The sequence below is a fragment of the Lutra lutra genome, chromosome 6, assembly GCF_902655055.1.
Source record: "Lutra lutra chromosome 6, mLutLut1.2, whole genome shotgun sequence".
NCBI classification, from domain to species: Eukaryota; Metazoa; Chordata; class Mammalia; order Carnivora; family Mustelidae; genus Lutra; species Lutra lutra.
In genome coordinates this window covers 21,496,536-21,506,737 of record NC_062283.1, presented here as the reverse complement: position 1 = coordinate 21,506,737, position 10,202 = coordinate 21,496,536, and the positions used below count along the sequence as shown (strand labels likewise).

The 10,202-nt window shown below is 53.0% G+C and overlaps 1 protein-coding gene across 2 annotated transcripts; it reads right to left on the bottom strand.

The window, feature by feature from the left end:
* Positions 1-296: 296 nt before the first annotated feature.
* Positions 297-9,352, bottom strand: NRN1 (neuritin 1). Of its 2 annotated transcripts, none has more exons than XM_047735002.1 (3): positions 9,081-9,352; positions 4,812-4,956; positions 297-1,488 (listed from the first exon to the last, which is right to left on the bottom strand). In XM_047735002.1, exons 1-3 carry the CDS (start codon positions 9,133-9,135, stop codon positions 1,260-1,262), a joined length of 429 nt encoding a protein of 142 aa, XP_047590958.1. In that variant the 5' UTR covers positions 9,136-9,352; the 3' UTR covers positions 297-1,259. The 2 variants fall into 2 exon arrangements, with proteins under 2 accessions (XP_047590958.1, XP_047590957.1); XM_047735001.1 differs by lacking the exon at positions 9,081-9,352 and adding an exon at positions 6,386-6,545.
* Positions 9,353-10,202: the final 850 nt, after the last annotated feature.

The following is a 10,202-nucleotide window of genomic DNA, read 5'->3' as shown; positions in this document are numbered from 1 at the left end:
CTGGCCTTGGGTCTGCGTGTGTTTTCTCGAGCAAGCCCAACCTGCCCGAATCCTCACCTACAAAAGATCTCTGCTTTTTATTTATTGAAAATACAACGTCCTCTTTCTCTTCAAGTAAACACGATTTCAGAAAACTGGCAAAGTGACCCAGTTAAAGAGGGTCTGCTTGAAGATGACAGGTTATCTACTGGCTGGCGAACAGGTGCTTGTATACTCCATCGTCCCGTGTCCCTACGGAAACCCCGGGCACGGGATCAAGAAAGCAGGTTTGGGGCAGGAAACAAATGACACCCCCATTTCAAACAATAACTTTTATTTTATACTTCTCTATACTTTGTAGCAAATCTTTTTTTGCTGAATTTAATTTATAATAAACTTTTTAAATTACATCTCTCTCTTTTTTTTTAAAATCAAGGCTCTTTTATGTCAAAATCTTTTTTTTAACTATATTTTAGATTAACATTTAACACCCCCCCTTGTGATCTATACCGTTGGATATTCAGGTATTACTGTATGTGTAACAGCTAAAACAAGAGGGAAAATAAAGGCAGTGGACTTGGAAAGATGCATCGACAACAGCAGGTAAAGCTTAACCTCTCAGTGACTTTAGCAGCGATTCTTCTGGAAGTCTTTACCTAGACACCCAAGATTTCCTCAATCCCTTCCCTCTCTCCCTCCTATCCTTAAACCACAAAGCCAACAATCTGTCCTTTCACTTTACTCGAGGAGAAATGTGCAGTGGAAATGATCAAAACAAGATACTGTGGAAGAAAGACGTGAGCGTGAATTATTCACCATATGCTTTCCTCGTGGACATCTCTCTTGAATTCATTCCCCTGGCCTTCTCCTCTCCTCTCTTTCCTATTAGGAGGAGCCCATCATTTGTCATGTATTAACATGATTAATATAGTAGGTGGCCCAGGGCCGTTCCTGAGATTCTTGTGCCAAAAAATAAAAATTAAAAATTAACAAAAAATGGGGTGGGTTTGCCGTTTTCTTATTTTTGTGTGAAGACGGACTAAAGCTGAGGTCCGATTTGGGCTGTGCTTGCTTGCTCACTGATTGGTAACATTTGGCAAATAAAACACAAGAAATCAAACGAAATCAAAAGGAGAATCAGGATTTCCCACAATCCTATATGAGTGTTGTCAGCATCACAGAGAATCACAACGTCCCCAAAGAACGAATGGATCTTCCTCTCGATTTCCGGGAGCATGGAGTGAATGCGGGTGGGCGCGCGGGGGGAGCCGGCCCCGCGCTCAGAAGGAAAGCCAAGTCGCTAAAGCAGCGGAGAGAGACATCAGGAGCACGGGGAGCGCCGGGAGCAGGGACCCCGCCGCCCCGTTGCCGCTGCCGCAGAGTTCGAATAAGCTGCCTTGGATGTTGAGGTTTTTGGATTCTTTTCTCAGTTTATCCCACATATCTTTCGCCCCTTCCTGGCAATCCGTAAGGGCTGTGACCGTGCAGCTGTGGAAATCCTCCCAGTATCTGGCGAGGAACAGAACAAAACGGAAGAAGCAGGTTGACTTTGGGCGCGGGGAGGACCCGGGCCAGCACCCCTGCGCCTCCTCCCCACCCCCACCGCCTCCACCCCGCGGCCTCCGCAAACCTCTGCGGGAGCCACCCCGCCACCTCCTCTCCACCCGCCCGGCGCCCCGGTCGAGCTACGTTTGCTTTCGCCAGACCTCGGCCCACCCTGGAAGCCGACGTCCGAGGGCGGAGACCGCCCCGGGCGGCGTCTGGTTCCTCTTTCCCGCTCCCGGGCGGGGACCCGGCAGCCGGGAGCCGGGCCGCACCCGCAGCGCCGCGCTGGCACCTCGGCCTGCGCAGACAGATTGCTCGTCCTCCTCGGGGAAAGCTAGGAAAACAGTGCTAAGCCTTGCAAGCTGCCGCCCATTAATGCCTCTTAGCTTGCAAGATGGGTTACTTGCTCAGAGCAAGGCCCTCCCCTCTTGGCTTCTCACTTTCTCCTCCCCCTCGTCCCTTCTGTGTCCCACCCCCCTCCTCGCTGCGGTACTCCCTCGCCTTCACCCGCACTCTCCCTCCTCCCTTCCTTTTGTTTCCCGTTCTCCGATTTTCCCATCCCTTCCTCTTCCCTTCTTTGTCTTCCTCCTTTCCCTCCCCTCGGTTTTCCTCTGTTGAGTTCCTCACTTCCTCTTCCTCCTCCTCTCCCCCTCCTCTTCGGCCCTCCTTGACCCCCAGGGGTCTCCACAGTCCCCCGGCTCAGATTCGGTCCGGAGACTCCTGCCTGCCTCTCCCCTCCCCGAGTCGGTGAGTGTCGGTGCCCTGGGGCCAGCCTGTAGCCACCTTCTGTTTTTGCAAATCCCAGTGCTCCCGGGCCTGCACGCTCGGTCCCTCCTTTTCTCCCGCTCCGGAGTCCTTTTGGGGTTGGGCCCCAGGAAGCCTCCTCCCCACGGCCTTCCGGGTACGGTGTGCAGCCCCCCAGGCCGGGACTCCGGTGCCGCCGCGGTACCCTCCGCCAACCTTCCAGGGACCCCGCTCTCCTCCTCTGTCCTCGCCTCTACCCGTAGCCCCAGGCCATCTTCCCCAGCCACTTCCTCCCCCTTGGGCTCAGCTCCTAGCCCCGCCCCCACAACCTTCAACCAACCTGCCCTTTTTCATTATTGTCCCCCTTTCTTCCGAAAACCCAAAATAGATCCCGAGACTAAATATAATTCCAACCCGTGATCGATTCCTGGGGCGCTGTCTCCTTTCGGTGCTGGGTCGATCCGTGCGTCTCGGTAACTCCGAGCTGGGCTGGCTCCCACTTCACCCGGGCCTGTAGCGCCAGGTCACTAGCGATCGCCTTCCATGCAATTTGGTTGTATTTTCTCCTATCCCTCCCTTCTGCTCGCTAGCCTGGACTGTAAGTGCGTTGAAGGCAAGCACCATGTTTGATTTATTCTTGTTTGCACTCCCACCCCATCCTCTGGCTAATAGCAGATATAAATGCTTGTTTAATTGCCTTGAGCTCTGGCTGTTTTCTAACGACCTTTGTGAGTCTCTAATTTATGAGGACGGGGGAGCCTGGAGCACAGAGCTTCCAGATTCCTCACTTCATAATAAACAGCAAGATTGAGAGAAACCAAGAGGCGGAGGGAAAGCTCTCTTGCTGTCATTTGCACCTCCCAAAGGATGTCTAAAGCTCCCCTTTCTTTATGCATGCCCAGATGGGGACAGGACCCTCCTGGAAGAGGAGTATGGTGATAAAGGACAGATATCCACATGGTACTGAGAGGCGGTGGGTTTCAGCAGAGTGTTGAGCAACCGGAATCATTAATGAAGTGGAAGCCCAGACCCAGCAGTGGCCTGCAGCCTCTGGAGGATGGGGTGGGCAGGGGGTTGGGGGAGGATACTTCTATCCTCCAGGACCAAGTCCTGCAAAAAAATTAAAATAACTTGCAAAAACTGAATTCTAGCAAATAATAGAAGATTTGGGAGCCGATCTATATCTAACCTTTTGTCAATCTTCATAAAGCTACATTCTTACCTATCACCAGACATTTGGAATTAAAGTAGGTGGGTATACAACCCAGATCAGTCTTTTGTCCCTTTTCTGATAGGAAGGTACCAGCTACCTAGCTGCTGAGGCTTTTGGTGGATATCAGGGTACTTAGGAAAATGTGTAGCAAAATTGACCCCCATTTAATTACTCATTGTTTAAACAAATAAATGCTCCTTCCCTAGGAATTAGAGAAAAAGGATTTCACTGTATACAAAGGATGGTGCGGAAAATGGTTTCATCAACCTGTGGGAGCCAAGGAATACCTCTTGCCTTGGCTTTTTGGTTAAGGCGAGAATTGGGTGAGGGGTGGGAGTTACAGCTTTTTTTGAAAAATAAAATAAAGTAAAATAAAATAAGTGTGTGTGTGTGTGTGTGTGTGTGTGTGTGTGTGTGTTATAGAGGACACAGGTACTTCTAAGGTCTGCAGTAGCTAAAATGTTGCTGGTCTACCACAGTAGGGCTCTCTGCTAGTTACCTCCTTTCCTAGTGGGAGCAGTGCTTTTCAGCCAAGCTCTGGGAAAATCCACTGTACCTGGCCAGGTACCTAGCCCTTACCTGCCTGTGGCCTGGGGATACCAAGCAAATGCAGAGAGGAAGGTGGGGGGAACAAGAGGGTGGCTAGCCCAGACCTCTAATTTGCCACAGACTCAGGAGAGATGGTCACTGGATGCCCATGACATACTTTTCTTGGGCAAAATCATTGACACTAAACAAAATATTCTTACAGCTTCTCTCTTAGAAAGAGAAAGAGGGACCCGCGCTCCCTAGCCTGCCCCCAAGTGTTCTTCGTGTGTAGCAGAACGGGGTTTTATCAGGGGAAATGGACAAAATAAACGATTGACATTGACCTTTCCTTTATGCAAACCTGAGGTATTTCCTAAAACGCTCTGCAAACCAAAACCAAGTCTTCTTCGGAGAGTACTCGGCAGTCCACTCATTCACGCACGCAGGGGGAAAAAAAATGACGAAGACTGCCTCAAAGTAGAGCGAGGAACCGCCAGCAGTTTTCTGCCCTCGCTCCGGGTTCTAGCGCGCCTAGTGCCCGCGCCTCTGTTCCTGCGGGTGAGGATGCGCTGGGCTAGGCCCGGCTCCCGCGTGGGAGGGTCCACCCCTGCTCATCTCAGACCACAGGACCCCCCTCGGGCAGTGCAGACCCTAGCCGAGGCCTGAGGTCCAGAGCCCACAGCCCAGCACGCTCCGATTCGCGCTGGCGGGGAATTCAGAGCGCAGGCCCGCAGCCAAGCCCGCACGGACCTCAGCAGCGCCCCCCGGAACAGAAACCCAGCAGGCCAAAGTGGACACTTACGTGCACACCGTCTTGATGTTCGTCTTGTCGTCCAGGCCCTGCGGGTAGTTGGCCATGCTGTCGCCCAGCTTGAGCAAACAGTCCGAAAAGCCCTTAAAGACCGCATCGCACTTGCCCGCTGCTCTCACGGCCTGCACCAGGTACGCTGCGGGGAGGAGGGGACACTGGTCAGCAGCGTCGCGACCCAGCCCGGCAGCCCCCGCGGCCCGCCAGCCCCCGACTCGTTGCCCAGCCTCGCGGGACGCCAGTGTTAAAGGTAAATGAAAGATGTGGCCCAAGAGTGACTGACCCACCCCCAACTATAGACTTGTGCGGACCGTCTGCGCGCGAGCGGGTGCGGGAGGGGGAGGCGAGTCCATTCCTTTCCTGCAGCTCCCTCCCGCATCTCGCTCTGCATCTTTTTCTGTTTCCATCGCCCCCTCTTCTCACCTCCCCCGTCTCTTTTATTTCTCTCTTTCTCCTCACTCCCTCCTTCGTTTCCCAACACTTCCCCAGCAAGTCCGTCCTGGCTCTCGAAGTGCAATCTTGCATTTCTGAGGTGACAGAGGGGGTAACGGCAGCAGAGTGCGGGGGTGACGAAGGGGTGAGGAGGCGGGATAGTGTGGGGGCCACGGAGCTGAACCTCTGGCCACGTCTTGCGAGAAAGCCTCGGACCGGCTCCCCGTGCTTGGTGGGTGCTCAGCAAACACTGCTGAATGACTAAATTAATAAAGTCTCTGGAAGCCAGCAGCAGCCATCGAAATGGGTTGTTTATTATAAATCGGACTGCCTACCGTGGAGTATGTGTTCCGGGTGAGATCGTCGCACTCACCCTCCCCACCCCACTGGAGAAAGAGCAGCCTTGGCGTCCAGAGACTGGGCTGGGGTGACGAGTGGCCGGGGCACTCGGGGCCGGGCAGAGTATCTGTGTTGGCAGAGGTACCCCGGGCCGCCTCCCGGGGGCTGGATCCGTGAAACTCTGTCCGCGGCTCAGCTCCCCACACTCCCCGAAAAACCAGCCACCAATCCGCCTGCAGCGAGCGGATGGGACCTTTTCTCTCCAGGCCCCAACCCTGAAGGGCCCAGGTTGGCAGTCGACCCGGGGCTCCCGGCGTCTAGCTCCGGGTCCATTCCAGTGGGTGAGGCTGGGCGGGGGGCGGGATGGCGGCCGGGACCAGGGGAGGAAGGGGAAGGGAGGAGGGAGGTAACCCGAGCGGCTCCGAAGTCCTCTCTCCTGGCCTCGGGGCCGTCAAACCCCTCGGCGGCGGACTGCGGCTGCCAAGGCCGTTTCTCTCCACCCCTAGGCCAACGAAACAGGCTAAACGTTCCTTGGTGCTCGGCCAGAAGCACGTAGAGGGGCCAGGAGGGGAGCAAGAACCGTTCATCCACGCGGTTGGGGCTCGGGGAGCAGAGGGAAAGGCCGATCTTCTCAGAATCAAAATCGGCCTCCAGTACCCGCGACCCAGAGCGCGGGCTCCTTCCTGGGGAGGATTCTTGCCTCCAGGGCTTGTGTGTGAATGTCTCCGAAGAGGACCATACACCTCACTGCCCCCGAGAGCCGGCCCAGACGCAGACAAGAGGGAAGGTGACCGAACCTGCAGCCTCCGAGAGCTCCCGGTTTGCAAATTGCGGCAGGAAGAGCGAGGCGGGCCTTGCGCTTTCTAATCCGGAACGGGAAGCGCTGGGGAAGGGACTGAGGTTAACTTCGACCTCGGCTCGGGCAGATACGTAAACCTTCATGAATCTCCCTCCCCCACCCCCGAGAAATAATAAAAGCCCTTGCGACTGCAATATCAAATAGAACGCTGAGATAGAGTAAACGAATCTTCGTTCTCCTAGAATCGGTCACAGTGAAACGAGCCCTACACACCCTCCGCTACAACATGCCACAAATGCATCTTTGCAGCGCCGGAACGGAGTAAAATACAGCCCCTCTTCCCCCCGCCCCAGCTCCCCGTCTCTCCTTACCCTTCACCTCCACCCCCAAAACTCAGTGGCAAAAAAGTAGCCCCTAAGATGCACTGGCAATATTTTAACGGGGGAACTGGGGCTCGCCGGGGGCAGGAAGCGCTCCCGTCACGTTATCTTTGCGGGAGCTGCTGGAGAAGAACCTCCACACCGCGCATGTGTGAGTGTGTGCGTGTGTAAAATAAGGAGTCGTGAAAATTTCTGTTTTTTTTTTTTTTCCAACTATTACTGCTTCGTCTCTAGTTCGCTGTGGGAGGACCGGAGCTTGCGCGCGGGACGTGTTTTGAAGCTCATGCAGCCAAACAGGTCACAGCCCGCGCGACCCTCGCTGTCCTTCCTGAACCGGGCTTCAGCGAGGCTCGGACGGGCGACCTGGGCTCCTTCCCTCTCCTCTCCGGTGTCCGCATCTTGTGCCTTTTCCATCTGTTCATTCATTCGTTCGACCTCTCATTCATTTCAAACTTCCTCCCGCGTGTCTTCATTTGCGTTCACCATCCTCTCCCATCTCCTCGTCCCTTCCCAACCCCCACTTTTGTTGCCAAATGTCAATGATTTGGGACAGCTCCCAGCCATGAATTAAAGATTGAGGCTCTGGTGCGGGAAAGGGCAGACATTCGGGAACAAACATGCTCAATTTCAATTCCACAGCCAACAAATGGTCATTTTCCGGTCGAGGTTAATGTGTTCCAAGCGTATCCCGCATGCACAATCTTTCTCTCTCTCTTTTTAAAAACCCCTCCAAAGTAAGGTTATTTCCCTCCAGGAAAACAGCCCTGAACCTGCTCTGCTTAAAACCCTATTTCAAAAATAACTGCTATATCTTGCTCTCTAAAAATTTGCAGGCTAATTGCAAAATGCCACATTCACTTACTTCCCACACTTAAGGGGTTTTCTGCAATTATAATTTTTAAATTTTATTGAATCTCTTTGCACCAATGTCAAAGATTCAGAAGAACCAGATTCAAAATATCAAGTCAATTCTTAGAATTAAAGGAAAATGCCAACATCCTGCACACAGTCTTAAATTCCTGTAATGTTCATGCAAAAAAAACCCCACATATACAAAATCATGTCAAATGCATTAAAAAAGACAACACTGCAAAGAATCCATTTTAATGTGTAGATAACTCCAAACCCCGTTTCCTCCACATTTCTCATGGAGAAAAATACTATACATTTTCTGCTGCCCCATTCCCTAAAGGATCCTCCTATCCAAATACTGCAAGGGTTTGTCTGTAAAGAATGCTACAGCCTGAAATGATATGAGGCAACAATTCCCTCGGTCTCCAGAAAACCCGTTTGAAGAGTTTCTATTTTTTCTCTTGTCCATTCTATTAATAATCTACTTCACTTTCACTTTTAGGTCAGGTTAATTAATGCTCCAACCTGCATTGAAGAAGTGGGGTTTCTAGTGCTGCCTTCCATCACATCTTCCTCATTCTGGATGGAAAAACGTGAACTTTTAAAAGCCCCCAAACAGTGTAACTAGGACTCAACATTCCTTAACATAAAATGGGGACTAAATAAATCTGACATAATTAACCCCAAGCAAACAAAAATAACAAACCAAACCCCCAACGTGACATACAGCATACACTTCTTAACCCTTTCCTATATATAAAATTTGGATACCTATAAGGAAATGAACAGGCAAATATTCATAGAAAATGATATCCACGTATAATTGGCTGAATTCAACCTCCTCAATGATAAGCATATTAAAATATGTACTCTGGGGTTCCCTATCATTCTCAATTTGCCCCCCCCCAGCCGGGTCTGCGGTGCCCTGTGCAAACGCTGCAGCTAGGATATGGGGGGTAGGGGGGCGGGAGAATGACAAAGTTCTAAATGCAGCAGTCTGAGCCCCGAAATATCTTTGCTTTCTGCATATAAACTTTCCATTCTAGCTGCCTAGCCATCTTGTTCCTGCATTCACCTTTCGACCCTTCAAAATAATACCTTGCCGTATCGCAGGGGCCAATGCATTGCCCCAGAACCCACGAAACCTGGTCTAACCCGAGAAAAGGAAGCAAAAATGGATGTGCGCTTTGGGGGGAAAAGGGGGGGGGAAGCCCCCTCCTGAAAACGGCCAGCTGCATACATTTCCTGGCAAAGGTTTGGAGTCTCTCTCTCTCTCTCTTTTTTAAAGAAAAACCAACTCGGGACGCGCGGGTCCCTAGGAGCCAATGCCCCCACCCTTGGGGGTTTGCTGGCTTCTCCGCATCCCGAGGCAGCCCCGGGCCAGTCGGTCCCCCTGGGCGCCTCGGACCCGGCCGGCTACCGCCTGCCACAATCCGCAAGCCCGGCCGGGCGGCCACTTACCTATTTGCACCGCGAGGATCAGTGAAATATATCTGCCGTTCAACTTAAGTCCCATCCTACGTTTAGTCAAACCATTTGCGACCGCAGACCTTTAAATAGTTAGTTTAGAGAACGCGGGGGAAAGCTGAAAAATAGGCATTGCCAACAAGTTCCAAGAGCGACGGAGACTTTATGCACGGGAAGGCAGAGGGAGGAGAGAAAGAGAGGGAGCGAGGAAGAGAGAGAGAGAGAGAAAGAGAGAGAGAGAGAGGCTGAGAGAGAGAGAGGGGGAAGAGCTGGGAATGGTTCACTCCATTAGGAGGGGGCGGAGGAAGTACAGCCTCACGCCCACGAGCAGGCCTGACGTGGGGGATGACACGGAATCATTTTTTTTTTTTTTTAAATAAAGACACCTTGGTAGAGAATCGCCATTTATAGTCATCAGAAGCTGGAATTAATCAGATATCTCCAATTAATGTGTGATCCAAACGAATTCTCGCCTCCCGGGGGTGACCACTTCCCCGTCCCCGCGGCCACCCCCGCCTCCTCGCTGTTCCCGGGGCCCCCAAACCCCGCCTCCTCCCTGCGCGGAACAGGGGCTCCCTCTCCCCACCCCGCCTGCAGCCGGGGAGTCCTGGCGCGCCCACTCGGTTATTTCAACTTGCTCCCCCCTCCACCATCAGCTCAAAAGAGAATCCAGCCCCCTATCCCTACGTTGCAGTGGGGTTTAAAAGAGCGAGAACCGGAGAGGGAAGACAGTTAAAGCAGTTCTATCAATTCGACATCCCCCCTCAGACCCCTGCCTCCTGCACTTGCCTACCCTCTTTCTCTCTAACCCAGTAGCTGAGCTCTGGGCTTAGCCTAGAGCGCGTGAGCACACACTCACGCACACACTCGCGCACGCCCGCAAGCAGAGCGCCCCCGTGCCCGCCTGCTCACACTGCACGGGAGCGCGTGCACACGCGCGGCACACGCCCAGGCCCCGGGGGTTTGGTCCGCACCCGTGGGGCCCCTGAAATATATACCGTTTGCCCTCTGTGAATTTCACCACTTGGGACGCCCCAGCCGGCAAGAGGCCGACTCGCGAGACACAGCGACAACTGTTTGGGGGGACAGGAGAGCACGGAGAAACGAGCCTCTGCA

Excerpts from the sequence above, each read along its gene's own strand:
- NRN1 (XM_047735001.1), bottom strand. The coding sequence starts at position 6,530 with ATGAAGGTTTACGTATCTGCCCGAGCCGAGGTCGAAGTTAACCTCAGT. Across the intron at positions 4,957-6,385 it reads GGAGCTCTCGGAGGCTGCAG|CGTACCTGGTGCAGGCCGTG; the intron begins GTTCGGTCACCT and ends TCCTCCCCGCAG. Across the intron at positions 1,489-4,811 it reads AACATCAAGACGGTGTGCAC|ATACTGGGAGGATTTCCACA; the intron begins GTAAGTGTCCAC and ends GTTCCTCGCCAG.